At 40.4% G+C, this 19,570-nt stretch overlaps 1 protein-coding gene across 1 annotated transcript in view; it reads left to right on the plus strand.

Moving 5' to 3' along the window:
* Positions 1-19,570, plus strand: part of LOC135541460 (anthrax toxin receptor 1-like) — a 52,629-nt gene that overhangs the window by 8,149 nt on the left and 24,910 nt on the right. The window contains exons 5-12 of the mRNA XM_064967754.1: positions 8,617-8,688; positions 8,891-8,962; positions 10,331-10,412; positions 10,588-10,621; positions 10,780-10,859; positions 18,067-18,135; positions 18,262-18,342; positions 19,364-19,424. Coding sequence (XP_064823826.1) covers positions 8,617-8,688; positions 8,891-8,962; positions 10,331-10,412; positions 10,588-10,621; positions 10,780-10,859; positions 18,067-18,135; positions 18,262-18,342; positions 19,364-19,424 — 551 coding nt within the window. The remainder of the gene's footprint in view (positions 1-8,616; positions 8,689-8,890; positions 8,963-10,330; positions 10,413-10,587; positions 10,622-10,779; positions 10,860-18,066; positions 18,136-18,261; positions 18,343-19,363; positions 19,425-19,570) is intronic.

Genomic DNA, 19,570 nt, shown 5'->3' on the forward strand with positions numbered 1-19,570 from the left:
ATACTTAGAATGTTACTAAAGTGGTCTTAATATCCTCTGAACAATTTGAGAACATGACTTTAAATACAGTCATGTGAAGAAAAAAAAAGTACACTTCCTGGAATGTTGAATTTTTTTGTACATATTTGGACAGGTGGCTATGTAATCTTCACTTCAACACTATTGACAGATAAAGGAAAACTAATTTAACAAATGACACTGAAAGATTATACTTTGCAATCATTCATTCATCAGATCTACAGAAATGCAATTCCATAGTGCGGAAAAAACAAGTGAACCCTTTGGCTGAAATAACTCAATGTAGCCGTTTCTTGGAACAGTATCAGTCTCTTACATCGACTCAGAGAAATTTTGCCTATTCTTTACAGTACTGCTTCAACTGTCATATTTAAGGGCTTTGTCTTGCATGCAAGTCTCCCCATAGAATTTTGACAGGATTGAGATCTGAGCTTTGACTCAGCCATTACATAACCCACCATTTATTTGTTTTGAACAATTCTGTTGAAGCTTTGCTTTTGTGTTGTCCTGTTGCAATATCCATTTTCGGTTCAGCTTCATCTATTTGACAGATGGCCTCACCTTTTCCTCAAGAATTCTCTGGTACAATGTTGACATCATGGTTGACTCAATGATGGCAAGTTGGCCAGGCCCTGAGGCAGCAAAGCAGCCCCAAACCATAATGCCACCGCCTCCATTCTTTACAGTTGGTATGAGGTTCTTCTGTTCGAAAGGAAGTATTTTGTTTTTGCCAAACATGGCATCTGGCATTGTGGCTAAACAACTACCCTTTTGACTCATCTGTGCCGAGCACATTGTTCCAGTAGTTTCAGTCTTTACCCAGGTGTTGGCAAACGTCTGGCAAATGTCAGTCGTGTCTTGGTATTATTTTTTGAGAGCAGAGGCTTCTTCCTTCCTGACCTCCCATGTAGGCCAAGTCCCTTTCCGACAGTTGACTCATGCACATTGATTGTGGTAAGAGAGGCATGTTGATCCCTTCATGTTACCCTGTGTTTTTAAAGACTTCTATGACATCTTTTGGTCAGCTCTTTGGCTGAATTTGGTGGGATGACCTGTCCTAGGTGTTTTGTATTGGGATTGTAGCTTAGTGGGGTGTTCTAGATAAGTCTATGGCTGTCTGAAGTGGTTCTCAATCAGAGGCAGGTGTTTATCGTTTTCTCTGATTGGGAACCATATTTAGGCAGCCATATTCTTTGAGTGTTTTGTGGGTGATTGTCCTTATGTCTGTCGTGTATTAGTTTGCACCAGTATTAGGCTGTTTCGGTTTTTTATTAAACATGGATCGTAATCTACACGCCGCATTTTGGTCTGACTCTCCTTCACACATAGAAAGCCGTAACAATTGTAGGATTTTTAATGAATTTATTTGCAAATTATTGTGGAAAATAAGTATTTGGTCAATAACAAAAGTTTCTCAATACTTTGTTATATACCCTTTCTGGGCAATGACAGAGGTCAAACGTTTTCTGTAAGTCTTCACAAGGTTTTCACACACTGTTGCTGGAATTATTCTTGTACACCATTTGTTTTTACATAGTATTTGAGGTATCAGTGTGTATTATTTAGTCATTAAGGGTGGATTGTTGATGGAATTCATGTTTAAATGAATGATTACAATATTCCACCCTGAGATCATATGGTATGAAATTGATTAGAATCATAAAATTATTATTAATGATGGGTGTAGTTTTAGTCAGTGAAATTATAATAAATGTGTAGTTTTAGTCAGAATTAGGGTAAAGCAGTAGATCTGTACAATATGTCTTTATAGTAACTTAAACACAGGCTGTCTAAGCAGAATTCGGTGCCGACCTGGCTAGGGGCCTCTGAGAGATTGGGGAAATGACAGAAAGTACTTCCCACGGTCTCCCTATCTTGTGGGAGGACGGGGAGGGATTCTCACGGCCTCCCCTAATCTTTGTCGGCTGGGTAGTGGAACAGTGTGCGTAGGATACCGTCTGTTTGTGTGCGTAAGGAGTCTGTGTGTAAGGAGCTAGTATAAAATGAATGGTTTTGTACAATGAACCAGCGCTCTCGTGAATAAACATTTTGACTATCGTAGCTGGGACTCCGTCTGCTTCATTTCAACCAGTATCTTACAAATTCTGGATTGCAGACTGCGTAGTTTAATTGAATTGGGTTATGAACATTGATAATTCTCGTAACAAGTACACATGTCAATCAGGAGCTCTGCCTGGGCAGTCCCAGCAGTTGTCCTATATGCATACGCTACATACGCATACATAAGCTGACAAGTTATATTTGCATAATTAATCATTACCATTTTCTTTCATTCATGTGACCAACCAATACTGGTTCATAACATGTGACAGACCAATACCTCACAAGGCTTCTCTAAGCTGAGACCTTATAACTGAGATCTTTCATTCTTGTTCTCAAAACAAGGTCTGGGTGATGACCTTACCCTCAACCTAAAAGAAAACAACCTTCATCGTCCTTATCTAGAGCAGGAAATGGTGGCTCATCCAGAGTTGGCAGCTCATTAGTTTCACAATCCTCTGGAAGAGCAGAAAACTTACCAGCCAGGGAGGCACAGGTTACAGCATTTTAAGAACAATTCACAGGGAAGAGAGCGAGAACACATGTAATAATCGTTTTACACCAACCTTGCTAAGAAAGACCCTCACTTTCCTCATCACTTGTGGTAATGACAGATTGGTATTTTAATGCATTCTTAGTCTAAATTAGTATACGTTTCGCAGTCTGCAGACCTCCACAATCAACCTGATATCCCAAATAAACAATTTTGAATAAGCCTAAATCAATTAGGTATTTTATTAGGATCCCCATTAGCTATTGCAAAAGCAGCAGCTACTCTTCCTGGGGTCCACACAAAACATGAAAAATGATAATACTGAATATCAATAGACAAGAACAGCTCATGGACAGAACTACAATTACGGGCACGGTTGACCAACCCCCTCAGTCCCCGGCACTCATCCTTCCTTGGCATTTATTCATGTTCTTCAGATAGACTTCACACTGTTCTCGGCCAAATTATTTTCCATGCATCTAGATACCATCTGTGGTCACCTTCGCCATAACCTCGAGGGGAGTATAAGCTGTCTGCTGTCTGGTTGATCGCTGCTAGTTATCATCTTCATCTCAACTAATTTGCGTCTTAACGCGCTGCTGCAGGCTACCTCCTTTTTCTCCACTACCTGTACTGCCACTGCCTCAATTGGTGGATCAGGCAAATGTGTTCATTCATTTACTGCTTTTCTCGCATTGATAAACTGAGATCGCCTATTTTTGTTCACATACTGTAGGTATATTCTTTGAGATTTTCTCATTTTGTCTCGCTTTATGTTGATTCTTCGCTGGAGATATTTTCAAACAAGGAAGTGCTGCGCGGCACATGAGGTATTTTAACCAATCAGGTTTCCAGAAAGGGCCTGTAAATGCCAGTAACCAATCAGATGTCAGGATATTACTAATCTTTCAGCACGAAGCACTACGTCTACAAAGAGTATAAACTTGTATGGACTAGCTAACAATATGCACTGGGAAAACAAGCTTTTGAAAGATGTACAGTTGAAGTCGGAAGTTTACATAAACCTAAGCCAAGTACATTTAAACTCAGTTTTTCACAATTCCTGACATTTAATCAGAGTAAAAATTCCCTCTCTTGGGTCAGTTAGGATCACCACTTTATTTTATGAATGTGAAATGTCAGAATAATAGTAGAGAGTGATTTATTTAATCACATTCCTTGTGGGTCAGAAGTTTACATACACTCAATTAGTATTTGGTAGCATTGCCTTTAAATTGTTTAACTTGGGTCAAATGTTTCAGGTAGCCTTCCACAAGCTTCCCACAATAAGTTGGGTGAATTTTGGCCCATTCCTCCTTACAGAGCTGGTGTAACTGAGTCAGGTTTGTAGGCCTCCTTGTTCACACAAGCTTTTTCAGTTCTGCCCACAAATTTGCTATAGGGTTGAGGTCAAGTCTTTGTGATGGCCACTCCAATACCTTGAACTTGTTGTCCTTTTAGCCACAACTTTGGAAGTATGCTTGGGGTCATTGTCAATTTGGAAGACTCATTTGCGACCAAGCTTCAACTTCCTGACTGATGTCTTGAGACATTGCTTCAACATATCCACATACTTTTCCAGCCTCATGATGCCATCTATTTTGTGAAGTGCACCAGTCCCTCCTACAGCAAAGCACCCCCACAACATGATGCTGCCACCCCTGTGCTTCACGGTTTGGATGGTGTTCTTCAGCTTTCAAGCCTTTTTCCTCCAAACATAATGATGGTCATTATGGCCAAACAGTTCAATTTTTGATTCATCAGACCAGAGAATATTTCTCCAAAATGTACGATCTTTGTCCCCATGTGCAGTTGCAAACCGTAGGTTGGCTTTCTTATGGTAGTTTTGGAGCAGTGGCTTCTTCCTTGTTGAGTAGCCTTCAGGTTATGGCAATATAGGACTAGTTTTTCCTGTGGATACTTTGGTACCTGTTTCCTCCACCATCTTCATAAGGTCCTTTGTACTTTTCGCACCAAAGTATGTTCATCTCTAGGACTCAGAAAGCGTGAGGCTTCTTCTCTCTAAGCTAAGACCTTGAAACTGAGATCTTTCGTTCTCGTTCTCAAACAAGGTCTGGGCGTACTGCCAAATTGCAGCAACTGATATTGGGGATTTGTTCAGTCAGCCACTCGCATGAACACAGAAATTGGTTTATATAACAGCACATAAATAGAACACATAAATTAGTTACATTAAAATTCCATGACAGTTGTTTGCAAAATAACGACAGGACAACCACGTTCTCACCAAGCTCTAAGAAACATATGGTTCTCAGAACATTATGTGCTTGCTGGGAAGCTATTTTAATTTATTTTTGACAATTTGAATATAAAACAATCACACTAAGGTACCCTGACATGATTTGATCTTGAGATAAAAACGGCTGCATTGGACCTTTAAGTTAATAACTGTGTGTAACTGTAATGAATCAAGAAAAAACCATGCACTGTAATGACATGAAAAGAAACAGTATGTGTTTCATTTTGTCAGCCATGCATACACAGTGACGTAGAGCAACCGTACATTGCTACAGCCCCGTCAGACTGGCCTAATTTAAAATACACGGTCACTCAGGCATGTAGGCATAATGACTGATCATTTACCTGACTCCAACAACACATAACGACTGTTAATTTACCTGACTTCAATAACACATAATGACTGATAATTTACCTGACTCCAGTAACACATAACAACTGTTCATTTAACTGACTTCAAAAACACATAATGACCGATCATTTACCTGACTCCAAAAACACTGAGATCATTACTGGGACTGTATTATAAACACATTGACATGTAGGCATTATGACTGATCATTTACCTGATTCCAATAAGTTCATTACTGGGGCTGCATTACAAAGACATTGACATGTACAGTACCAGCCAAAAGTTTCATTTCTACTATTTTCAACATTGTAGAATAATAGTGACGACATCAAAACTATGAAATAACACATATGGAATCATGTCGTAATGAAAAAAGTGTTAAGCAAATCAAAATATATTTTATATTTGAGATTCTTCAAAGTAGCCACCCTTTGCCTTGATGACAGCTTAGCACACTCTTGCAATTCTCTCATCCAACTTCACATGGAATGCTTTTCCAACAGTCTTGAAGGAGATCCCACATATGCTGAGCACTTGTTGGCTGCTTTTCCTTCACTCTGTGGTCCAACTCATCCCAACCCATCTCAATTGGGTTATGTCGGGTGATTGTGGAGGTCAGGTCATCTGATGCAGCACTCCATCACCCTCCTTCTTGATCAAAAGCCCTTACACAGCCTGGAGGTCTGTTGGGTCATTGTTTTGTTGAAAAACAGATGATAGTACCACTAAGTACAAACCAGATGGGACGGCGTATCGCCGCAGAATGCTGTGGTAGCAATGCTGGTCAAGTGTGCCTTGAATATTAAATAAATCACAGACAGTGTCACCAGCAAAGCACCCCCACACCATCACACCTCCTCCTCCATGCTTCATGGTAGGAACTACACATGGGGTAATAATCCGTTCACCTACTCTGCATTTCACAAAGACACGGCGGTTGGAACCAAAAATCTCAAATTTGGACTCAGACCAAAGGACAGATTTCCACCGGTCTAATGTCCATTGCTCGTGTTTCTTGGCCCAAGCAAGTCTCTTCTTCTTATTGGTGTCCTTTAGTGGTGGTTTCTTTGCAGCAATTCGACCATGAATCAAATCAAATAAATGTATTTATAAAGCCCTTCTTACATCAGCTGATATCTCAAAGTGCTGTACAGAAACCCAGCCTAAAACCCAAAACAGCAAGCAATGCAGGTGTAGAAGCACGGTGGATAGGAAAAACTCCCTAGAAAGGCCAGAACCTAGGAAGAAACCTAGAAACCTAGAAACCAGGCTATGAGGGGTAGCCAATACTCTTCTGATTGTGCCGGGTGGAGATTATAACAGAACATGGCCAAGATGTTCAAATGTTCATAGATGACCATCAGGGTCAAATAATAATAATCACAGTGGATGTCAAGGGTGCAACAGGTCAGCACCCTAGGAGTAAATGTCAGTTGGCTTTTCATAGCCGGTCATTCAGAGTATCTCTACCTCTCCTGCTGTCTCTAGAGAGTTGAAAACAGCAGTTCTGGGACAGGTAGCACGTCCGGTGAACAGGTCAGGGCTCCACAGCCGCAGGCAGAACAGCTGAAACCGGAGCAGCAGCACGGCCAGGTGGACTGGGGACAGCAGTCATCAAGCCAGGCAGTCCCGGGGCATGGTCCTAGGGCTCAGGTCCTCAGAGAGAAAGAAAGAAAGAAAGCGAGAGAGAATTAGAGAGAGCATACTTAAATTCACACAGGACACCGGATAAGACAGGAGAAATACTCCAGATTTAAGACTGACCCTAGCCCCCGACACATAAACTACTACAGCATAAATACTGGAGGCTGAGACAGGAGGGGTCGGGAGACACTGTGGCCCCATCCAACGATACCCCCGGACAGGGCCTAACAGGCAGGATATAACCCCACCCACTTTGCCAAAGCACAGCCCCCACACCACTAGAGGGATATCTTCAACCACCAACTTACCACTCTGAGACAAGGCCGAGTATAGCCCACAAAGATCTCCGCCACGACACAACCCAAAGGGAATGAAGGCCTGATTCACACAGTCTACTGAACAGTTGATGTTGAGATGTGTCTGTTACTTGAACTCTGTGAAACATTTATTTGGGCTGCAATTTCTGAGGCTGGTAATGAAGGCTCTAATGAACATATCCTCTGCAGCATAGGAAATTCTGGGTCTTTTTTCAAGTGACGGTCCTCATGAGAGCCAGTTTCATCATAGCGCTTGATGGTTTTTGTGACTGCAATTGAAAAAACTTTCAAAGTCCTTGAAATGTTCCAGATTGACTGACATTCATGTCTTAAAGTAATGATGGACTGTCGTTTCTCTTTGCTTATTTGAGCTGTTCTTACCATAATATGGACTTGGTATTTTACCAAATAGGGCTATCTTCTGTATACCACCCTACCTTGTCACAACACAACTGATTGGCTCAAACTCATTAAGAAGGAAAGAAATTCCACAAATGAACTTTTAACAAGGCACACCTGTTAATTCACATGCATTCCAGGTGACTACCTCATGAAGCTGGTTGAGAGAATGCCAAGAGTGTGGAAAGCTGTCACCAAGGCAACTTTGAAGAATCTCAAATATAAGATTCTTCAAAAACACTTTATTTGGTTACTACATGATTCTATATGTGTTATTTCATAGTTTTGATGTCTTCTTTATTATTCTACAATGTAGAAAATAGTTTAAAAAATAAAGAAAAACTGTTGACCGGTACTGCAGGTATTATGATGGATCATTTTCCTAAGATCATTACTGGGGCTGCATTATAAAAACATTGAAAGTAATCTGAGAAGAATGTCACTGCTCTGCATCAGTATGATATCATTGGGGCAGTCCAAAGATGGCAACTATCTAATAAATCAATCAGAGTTATACATTACTGTACACTGTTGCTCTTCAACCAAGGTTATGTGTTCAAATGGAATGTGTGCTTCCGAAGCTATTTTCTGGTAGGAAGAGCATACAGGCTGCAGTGTTGCTACAGTAGTGAAGCCAGACAGCTTGAGGAACTGTATAACAATTACACACAGGGAGGGAAAGACTGCATGCAGCCAAGATAAACATCATCAAAAACTGTAATGGTTGGATAGGATGAAGTGTGTACACTAGGTGGGGATACAGCATGATGTGCAGAAGAAGTAGCACAAAGTAGAAATATGCTTTCTGTTAGTTGATTAAAGAAAATACTGTAGGAAGTGCAAAAGCTTGGTGTTCATATTTGATGCACATTCAAGCCTTTGCGTCAAACACTCTGACTGTAGAGAAGGATCCACATAATAGTGAAAATGTTTAACGGCAGATGCTGCCTTTCTACAGATAAAGTACAATTCGACCCCCCTGACTCCCTTTCACAATCTGGTACCTTAACCTCTCAATTTCCTCCAGACTCTGTTATGCAAACTCCTCATCGACATGTCATCTCACTTCACAGATCTGGGAGTGTGCAGCACCACTGGGTTGAAATCTATCACTTTGTGGAACATCTGGCTCACAAGTTCATAAGGTGAGAATACTTTGTCCCACATTGTTGAAATACCCTGTAGTGAATATAAACTTTAGATAAATTCAATATAAACACAAATATTAACCATTAACCACACATGGTGTGGGTATGATGTATTTCACTGCTTGTTGTGATTGTTAGTGAACTGACAACAGAGATAACATTAATATAAATGGTCTGGGTATTGTTCATTTCTCTCCAGTCCACAGCTGCGCATGTCCTTCATTGTGTTCTCTACTGAGGGACGGATTTTGATGCGGCTTACAGAGGACAGGTAAGGGAACAATCTTTTTTTTCTTATGATTTGGGTATTACGTCTACACAAGATGTCAGCTATTTGCTGATTCTGAACTGAGTTGATTATCAAGAACACAGAAACCAGATAAACATGCAGGATTTGTTAAATTGAATTAGAGACATAAAAAAAAAAATCACAATACCCTCACATTGAGCTCAACTGACAATCCTTTGGCAAACTGTATGCTTCAGCATGTGTGTAACGGTTCTCGTCTGTCGAAGGAGAAGCGGACCAAAATGCAGCGTGGTGGTTATTCATGTTCTTTAATGAAAGGGAACTCAACATGAAATAACTAACAATATAAAACAACAAACGGACCGTGAAAACCTATACAGCCTATCTGGTAAACACAGAGACAGGAACAATCACCCACGAAATACTCAAAGAATATGGCTGCCGAAATATGGTTCCCAATCAGAGACAACGATACACACCTGCCTCTGATTGAGAACCACTCCAGACAGCCATAGACTTTGCCAGATAACCCCACTAAGCCACACACCCAACACCCCACTAAGCCACACACCCAACACCCCACAAAACCCCAAGACAAAACACACCACAATAAACCCATGTCACACCCTGGCCTGACCAAATAAATGAAGACAAACACAATATAATACGACCAGGGCGTGACAATGTGGCTTATAATATATCATGTGTTGCATATGTGTCTAATCTTTCTTCAGGCAGTTTCCACACAGGCACTGAAACTTTTTAAATGTTTATGGTCTTCCTGCTATCTCATTTTACACAAGACTCATTTCCTTACTCTCTGCTGGACAGTGTCCTGTGGCAATAGATCCCTAAATCTAAGCTTGATCTCTTAAAACCTGAAGCACACACAAAGCCCATCAATACTCTCTGAAATGGAATGCCACTTCAATAAATAGATTGTTTCTGTGCTTATTAAAAACAAGTGTCTTTGTCATTTCATATCTGTCTGTCTGTCTGCTTTTAGTTTACAAATAAGACTGAATTTCACAAGAAAACAGTAAAAAATCAAATCTGCTAAATATTAATTCACAGTTCTATTTTTTGGGCTTAAAGCGACTCACTTTTCATTCAAGATTATGTGCATGCATGCACGAGGTTTAATGCTGTACCCAATGTTTTAGTTTGACAGTATGATTTAATAGTAGCATATCAACCACATGTATCACTATGATGACTCTATTTACATCAATACCTATAGCTACTTCTTCTTTAAGGTCTTGCAATTTACGATTTTCATAGCTTTATAGCTGCAGTTATATCAATGAGATAGGTACTTCTGCAGGGTGAGGGGTGATACATGATGAGTATGAACTGCCCTCTCATCTGTCTTTTGGTCTGCTCGCTCAGGGAGCAGATTCGAAAAGGTCTGGAGGAGCTCCAGAGGGTACTTCCAGGTGGAGACACCTTTATGCACGAAGGCATCCAGAGGGTGAGCTGTCTGCTTTTAGCTGAGCTCTGAGCTGGAATCTATCGCCACACTGGCTCAAGAACAAAGACCATGGCTCAGAGACAAAATGGCACCTGTATCAGTATGAATAGTTGCTTTATTCACAGGACAGATTTAGCCAGTGTCCTTTTTCAATCCAATTCCTCCTCTTTTACAGGCCAGTGAGCAGATATACTATGGAAACTCTGAAGGTGTGTAGTTCAATAAAAATATTTCAATTTATTCCTGTTGTACGTCTTGCATCATATATTAATTTCTCAAGTATATCTGTTCGTCTATTATTATTATTATTTGAATAGCTCTGTGGAAGCATTTAGATCTGAATCAAAAGTTTTGTGTCTGTTTATAGGATACCGTACTGCAAGTGTCATTATCGCTCTCACAGATGGGGAGCTGCATGAGGACCTCTTCTACTATGCTGAGAGGGAGGTAAGCACAACCTGTCTATTCCATTTGCTTTGGCAATGTTAACATATGTTTCCCCTGCCAATAATGCTCTTTGAATTGAATTGTATTTAGTTGTGTAAAGGGAGAGAGAGAGAGCGAAAGAGAGAGGTCTGAAGGCATCTGCCTTTGGCCTAAAGAGCAGGAACCCAGACATCATCAAATAAATTGAAAATACAGACATTGTAATCCTACAGGAAACATGGTATAGAGGAGACTGACCCACGGGTTACCCTCTAGGTTACAGAGAGTTGGTAGTCAAATCCACCAAACTACCGGGTGTGAAACGGAAGAGACTCAAGGGGTATTATAATTTGGTATAGAGCAAATCTAACCCACTCGGGCTAGAAAGTTCATATGGAAATGATCTCCACAGAGAAAAATGACCTCATGTGTGCTACCTACACTACCGTTCAAAAGTTTGGGGTCACATAGAAATGTCCTTGTTTTCCATGAAAACATACATGAAATTAGTTTTTTAGTATATATACTTCCGACTTTGCTGTATATATGTATTCCATTAAAAATCAGCCGTTTCCAGCTACAATAGTCATTTACAACATTAACAATGTCTACACTGTATTTCTGACCAATTTGATGTTATTTTAATGGACAAAAAGTGGGCTTCTCTTTCAAAAACGAGGACATTTCTAAGTGACCCCAAACTTTTGAATGGAAGTGTATATCCCCCCAATAGAATCCCATACTTTAACAGATTCTCCAACCTAGAGGGGGAGATCAACCATTTCCAGGCCCAGAGACATGTACTGGTCTGTGACGACCTAAATGCCAGAACTGGACAAGAACCTGACACTCTCAGCACACAAAGGGACAAACACCTACAGTTGAAGTCGGAAGTTTACATACACCTTAGCCAAATACATTTAAACTCAGTTTTTCACAATTCCTGACATTTACTCCTTGTAAAAATTCCCTGTTTTAGATCAGTTAGAACCACCACTTTATTTTAGAATGTGAAATGTCAGAATAATAGTAGAGAGAATGATTTGTTTCAGCTTTTCTTTCTTTCATCACATTCCCAGTGGGTCAGAAGTTTACATACACTAACTTATTATTTGGTAGCATTGCCTTTAAATTGTTTAACTTGGGTCAAACGTGTTGGGTAGCCTTCCACAAGCTTCCCACAATAAGTTGGGTGAATTTTGGCCCATTCCTCCTGACAGAGCTGGTGTAACTGAGTCAGGTTTGTAGGCCTCCTTGCTCGCACATGTTTTTTCAGTTCTGCTAACAAATTTTTCGATAGGATTGAGGTCAGGGCTTTGTGATGTCCACTCCAATACCTTGACTGTTATCATTAAGCCATTTTGCCACAACTTTGGAAGTATGCTTGGTGTCATTGTCCATTTGGAAGACCCATTTGCGACCAAGCTTTAACTTCCTGACTGATGTCTTGAGATGTTGCTTCAATATATCCACACAATTGGCCATCCTCATGATGCCATCTATTTTGTGAAGTGCACCAGTCCCTCCTACAGCAAAGCACCCCCACAACATGATGCTGCCACCCACGTGCTTCACGGTTGGGATGGAGTTCTTTGACTTGCAAGCCTCCCTTTTTCCTCCAAACATAACAATGGTCATTATGGCCAAACAGTTCTATTTTTATTTCATCAGACCAGAGGACAGTTCTCCAAAAAGTACTATCTTTGTCCCCATGTGCAGTTGCAAACCGTAGTCTGTCTATGTTATGGCAGTTTTGGAGCAGTGGCTTCTTCCTTGCTGAGCGGCCTTTCAGGTTATGTTGATATGGGACTCGTTTTACTGTGGATATAGATACTTTGTACCTGTTTCCTCCAGCATCTTCACAAGGTTCTTTGCTGTTGTTCTGGGATTGATTTGCACCTTTCGCACCGAAGTACGTTCATCTCTAGGAGACAGAATGCATCTTCTTCCTGAGCGGCATGACGGCTGCGTGGCCCCATGGTGTTTATATTGCGTACTATTGTTTGTACAGATGAAAGTGGTATCTTCAGGTGTATGGAAATTGCTCCCAAGGATGAATGATACTTGTGGAGGTCTACATTTTTTTCTGAGGTCTTGGCTGATTACTTTTGATTTGCCTATGATGTCAAGCAAAGAGGCACTGAGTATGAAGGTAGGCCTTGAAATACATCTACAGGTACACCTCCAATTGACTCAAAATATGTCAATTAGCCTACCAGAAGCATCTAAAGCTATGGCATCATTTTCTGGAATTTTCCAATCAGTCAACTTAGTGTATGTAATCTTCTGACCCACTGGAATTGTGATACAATTAATTATAAGTGGGCGGCAGGGTAGCCTAGTGGTTAGACTGTTGGACTAGTAAATTGAAGGTTTGCTAGTTCAAACCCCCGAGCTGACAAGGTACAAATCTGTCGTTCTGCCACTGAACAGGCAGTTAACCCACTGTTCCTAGGCCGTCATTGAAAATAAGAATTTGTTCTTAACTGACTTTCCTGGTTAAATAAAGGTCAAATAAATAAAAAGTGCAATAATCTGTCTGTAAACAATTGTTGGAAAAATTCCTTGTGTCATGCGCAAAGTAGATGTCCTAACCGACTTGCCAAAACTATAGTTTGTTAACAAGAAAATTGTGGAGTGGTTGAAAAACCAGTTTTAATAACTCCAACTTAAGTGGATGTAAACTTCCGACTTCAACTGTACATGGAGGTGACAGCATTCCCGCCAAAATATGCCCCCTAGACACAATTATGACAAGACAACTAACACAAACGGGTCACAACTCCTGAAGCTCTTTCACACATTGGGTCTGTACATAGTGAATGGTAGGCTTTGTGTGGACTCTTACAGTAGGTACACCTACAGCTCATCCATTGGCAGTAGTACTGTAGATGACTTCATCACTGGCCTCAACCCAGATTCTCTCAGAGCGATCACAGTTAGCCCACTGACAAACCTATCAGATCATAGCAAAATCACAGTTTACTTGAACAGAGCAACACTCAATCATGAGGCATCAAAGCCAAAGGATCTGCATAATATTAAGAAATGCTATGGATGGAAGGAAATTGTTATATAAACCTACTAAAAAACAATTAGGCAACAGCAAATTCAATCCCTTTTAGACTCATTCCTGGAAAAAACGTTTTACTGTAATAGTGAAGGTGTAAACTTGGTATTAGAATGCCTAAACAGTATACAGTATTTGACCTCTCAGCTTCCCTATCAAATCTAAAAATGTCAAGCAGACAACCTAAGAACATTAACAGCAATGACAAATGATTTGATGAAAAATGTAAAGGTTAGAAATAAATTGAGAAACCTATCCAACCAAAAACATAGAGACCCAGAAAACCTAAGCCTACACCTTCACTATGGTTAATCACTAAAACAATACAGAAATACACTACAGAAAAATAAGGTACAGCACATCAGAAATCAGCTCAATGTAATTGAAGAATCACTAGAATTGTCACGGATTCCCTCAGGACTGCTGCTCATTCCGCGCACCAGCTCCAGAGGTCTACGTCACCGGCCTCTAGGCGTCACTGAATTGTTTCATTACGCACACCTGGTTCCCATTCCCCCTGAATAGTAATTGTATATATGTGCCCTCTGTTCACCATTGTTTTGTTGGTTAGTGTTCCCATGTCTGTTGGTATGTGAGTACCTATGCTTGTTATTTTGTGTACTTGTTATTACGGTTCGCATCCTGTGTATTGTTGTACATTTGCTATCGTGGGTCTCGCCCCGTGTAGTGTATTGCAGGTTTTTATTAGAGGTTTAACTCTTTTGTTCAGGTTACATCCCTGTGTTTTTGTACGTGTTTGTTTTGGGCTTTGTCACCATGCCTTTTCATGGCATGTTGTATATTTTGGGTGGGGAATTAAACCTCCTTATCACAAATTCCTGTGCCTGTCTCCAATCATTTATACAACGTGACAAGAATTAACCACTTCTGGGGAAATTGGAACACTCTAAACAAACACAAAGAGTTATCAAACAGAGATGTATGGATAAACCACTTCTCCAATCTTTTTGGAAAAACATGTATAAATAGAAATGATACATGATCAAATACAAATCTTAGAATCAACAATTAAAGATTTCCAGAACCCACTGGATTCTTCAATTACATTGACTGAACTACGGGACAATAAATATATATATATATATACCCTCCAACTCCAAAATGCCTGTGCTGTTGATGGTATCCTAAATGATAAAATATACAGACCACAAATTTCAATTGGTTATACTTAATCAATTGGTTATACTTAAACGTCATCCTCATCTCTGGTATCTTCCCCAATATTTGGAACCAAGGACTGGTCCCCCAATACACAAAAGTGGAGACAAATACATTCCATCAGTGAAAACAATGTACTGAGCAAATGTCAAATGGGCTTTTTACCTAATCACCTTGCACACCCTAATTGACAAACAAAGAGACCAAAACAAAGGCAAAGTCTTCTCATGCTTTATTGATTTCAAAAAAGCTTTTGACTCAATTTGGAATGAGGGTTTGCTATGCAAATTGATGGAAAGCAGTGTTGGGGGAAAAACATACAAAATTATATAATTTATGTACACAAACAAGTGTGTGGTTAAAATTGGAAAAAAACACATTTCTTTTCACAGGGCTGTGGGGTGAGACAGGGATGCAGCTTGAGCCCCAACAAATAGGAGAGTACACTAGAACAGTCTGCAGCACCTGGCCTCACCCTACTAGTATCTGAAGTAAAATGTTTGCTGATGATTTGGTGTCACGCCCTGACCGTAGAGATCTTTTTATTCTCTATGTTTGGTTGGTTAGGGTGTGACTCGGGTGGGACACACTATGTTCTGTGCTTCTATGTTTTGGCCGGGTATGGTTCTCAATCAGGGACAGCTGTCTATCTTTGTCTCTGATTGGAAATCATACTTAGGCAGCCTTTTTACTTTTGTATTTTGTGGGTAGTTGTCTTTGTTAGTGGCCTGTACAGCCCTAGTAAGCTTCACGTTTGTTTTTTGTTTTGTTGGCGACATTTATAATAAAGAAAAATGTACGCTCACCACGCTGCATCTTGGTCCGGTCATTTCCACGAAATCGACGGCAATCGTGACATCTGGTGCTTCTGTCCCCAACCAAGGAAGGATATTCTGCACAGATTGTGTCAGACCTGGGCGCGGACAGTGAATCTCAGTAAGACAAAAATAATGGTGTTCCAAAAAAATTCCATCTAGACTCCGTTGCCCTAGAGCACACAAACTGTACATGCCACAGCCTAAGCATCTGCGCCACAGGTTCCACAAAGCTGTGAACGATCTGATAGACAAGGCAAGAAGGGCCTTCTACACTATCGAAAAGAATAAAAAATTCTACAAACCAACTAGGATCTGGCTAAAAATACTTGAATCAATTATATAACCCATTGCCCTTTATGGTTGTGAGGTCTGGGGTTTGCTCACCAACCAAGAATTCACAAAATGGGACTCTGCATGCATAATTCTGGAAAAACATACTCAGTGTACAACGTAAAACACCAAATAATGTATGCAGAGCAGAATTACGCCGATACCTGCCTATTATCAAAATCCAGAAAAGAGCCGTTAAATTCTACAACCACCTAAAAGGTAGTGATTCCCAAACCTTCATAACAAAGTCATCACCTACAGAGAGATGAACCTGGAGAAGAGTTCCCTAAGCAAGCTGGGCTCTGTTCATAAACACAAACAGAGCCGCAGGACAGCAACACAATTAGACCAGATCAAATCATGAGAAAACAAAAAGATAATCACTTGACACATTGGAAATAATTAACAAAAAAAACGGAGAACACCAGAACGCTATTTGGCACTAAACAGAGAGTACACAGTGACTGACACAAAATTAAGGAAATTGTTGTCTATGTACAGACTCAGTGAGCATAGCCTTGCTATTGAGATATGCTGTTATAGGCAGACCTGGCTCTCAAGAGAAGACAGTCTATGTGCACACTGCCCACAAAATGAGTTGGAAACTGAGCTGCTCTTCCTAACCTCCTGCCAAATGTATGACCATATTAGAGACACATATTTCCCTCAGATTACAGACCCACAAAGAACTCGAAAAACAAATCCATTGATAAACTCCCATATCTACTGTGAAATACCACAGTGTGCCATCACAGCAGCAAGATTTTTGACCTGTTGCCACAAGAAAAGGGCAACCAGTGAAGAACAAACACCATTGTAAATAAAACCCATATCTATGTTTATTTATTTTCCCTTTTGTACTTGAACTATTTGTTCATCGTTACAACACTGTATATAGGCATAATATGATGTCTCTATTCCTTTGGAACTTTTGTAAGTGTAATGTTAACTGTTTATTTTTTATTGTTTATTTCACCTTTGTTTATTATCTATTTCACTTGCTTTGGCAATGTAAACATGTTTCTCATGCCGATAAATCCCTTTGAATTTAATTTAATTGAGAGGGAGAGAGAGAGAGAGAGAGAGAGAGAGCGAAAGGGAGACAAGACCACAAATTGTAAACAGAACTTGCACTACTGTGGGCACAGATCAAACACCAGCACCATATACTGTACATCACCTCAGTAACACTTTGATCCCCTCTTTCCAGAGAAGGGAAAGGAGGTCAAAGTGTCTGTCAGATTTATATCTCCCATCTGCCCGGTGAATTAAAAAGGCCCAGTCATTCGCCACACATCTGCAAAAGGAACCAACCAAAATGTGTGGGGAAAGTGTCACTTAACAGGGAGCCTTGCAACAATAGTTTAAAACGTCCTGTCACTCAAATTGAATAATATTGTCAGCGTAGCTCTGTAGGGCCTTCTTTCAGATGTTCATGAAATGTAACATTTGGCTCATGGGCTCTGTTGGCTCTAGTCTACAGGCTTTTGCTAATAAATGGTTTCCTTCAACGTCTAATTATTTTTATTGAATATCAGTCAGCCAGAGGTCAATGCTCTTAGCTATTTGTCAAATCTACACATCGGTGTCACGGAGTACACTCTTAGAGAAAAGGGTTCCAAAAGGGTTCTTCGGCTGGAACAAAAAATAGTTCTTCAAAGGGTTATCCTATAGGGACAGACGAATAACCCTTTTAGGTTCTAGATAGCACTTTTTTTTCGAAGACTGTAGCTATCTGGAGTGTTGTCAGTGTATGTGTTTTGATTGATGTAGTGCGATTCAAGGTGTCGACAGTCTTTCCTGTTTTTGCTCCTCTGTGAATACCTGACAGGCCAACCGATCGCGGAGTCTGGGTGCCTCAGTATACTGCGTGGGGGTGAAGGACTTCAATGAGACACAGGTGTGTTGACGCATCTTGCTTCATTGTGCTCTGATTTGACTTGGTCTCAAACTGTATCCCAAACGTCATTTGGAAAAGAGGCTGGTGGCTGTGTAGAACTGTATGACACTTTTTTTTCTTCCTCAGCTGGCAATGATTGCTGATAGCAAGGACCATGTCTTCCCAGTGAATGATGGCTTTGAAGCACTGCAGGGGGTCATTGATTCGGTAAGAGGTTCAGACTTGACGACAAACATAAGGATCCCACTGGGCAAAAACTCAACGTTGTTTCCACGTCATTTCAACAACAAAAAATTATACGTGATAAGGTTGAATCAATGTAAAAACTGATTGGATTTGCAAAAAGTCATTAAGGTAAAGGAATTTCATATTTATTTCATCCAGCTTTTAACATAAATCAAATGTTATTGTGACACTTTTGGAAGATAACCAAAAATAGACGTTGATCTGACGTCTGTGCCCAATGGGAAGGCTAGAATAACATCATCTTTAATGTACACTGCACCATCCATCCAGAGATTGTGTTCAATAATTCTCACTACAGTACATATCTAAATCCATTAACACATTAATCAAATAGGAAACAAGGGAGAATAGGATTAAAGAAAACAATAAACAGAAATATTCCATCCATCAAAACTCACCAGAAACAGAATTTCAGGAAAACCTGCTGTGACTCTGACCTCCCAGCTTTTGATCCAAGCTAGTGGAGTCTACCCAAACAGGATCAAAGTGTATGCATTCGTTCATTATAGCTTCCACCTCAAAGGTTATGACTTATATTTTTGTATCCGCTCAAACTATTTCAATAGCGGAGGAAGGAAGGAAAAGGAGAGTTGTGGAGAGGCCATTGTCACCCGGGCACTGAGTTCCTCTAACAGAGCTAGAGGTCAGTCAGACAAGTTGACTGGCATCTGGAGCCCATTAACAGCATGCTGAAAGCTGCTGGCTCAGACTCAATAAAGAAGGACACCATGCAGTAAATCAAACCGATCTTCAGGCTTACAACACATACTTTCTCTGAACAGTGGGGGTATAGAGAGAGATGTACACCCAGAACAAAAACAGAGAGGAGCACAGAGAGGAGAACAGGAGACATTAAGCAGACCCTATAAATGAGGTGCACAGGTACACACTGATACTGTAATTGCCAGTAAAAAGAGTATAGGGATTATATTATTAAACCAATACCCTCAATAAAGCCCACATGTCTCTCTTACTCCCACAGATCTTAAAGAAGTCCTGTATTGAGATCCTGGCAGTGGAACCCTCCAGTATCTGTGCAGGAGGTAAGTGTACAGACCTCTGGCCTGTATTTATCCTCTCTAGCTTCAGATCAGATCATTAAATCAGACATTTTAAAGGCCCCATCATATTGGAGCGCACAACAGGATGAGACTTGGCAAGGCCAGCAGACTGGTGTGCAGTAAATATC

Source organism: Oncorhynchus masou, chromosome 1, assembly GCF_036934945.1.
Source record: "Oncorhynchus masou masou isolate Uvic2021 chromosome 1, UVic_Omas_1.1, whole genome shotgun sequence".
Lineage (NCBI taxonomy): Eukaryota > Metazoa > Chordata > Actinopteri > Salmoniformes > Salmonidae > Oncorhynchus > Oncorhynchus masou.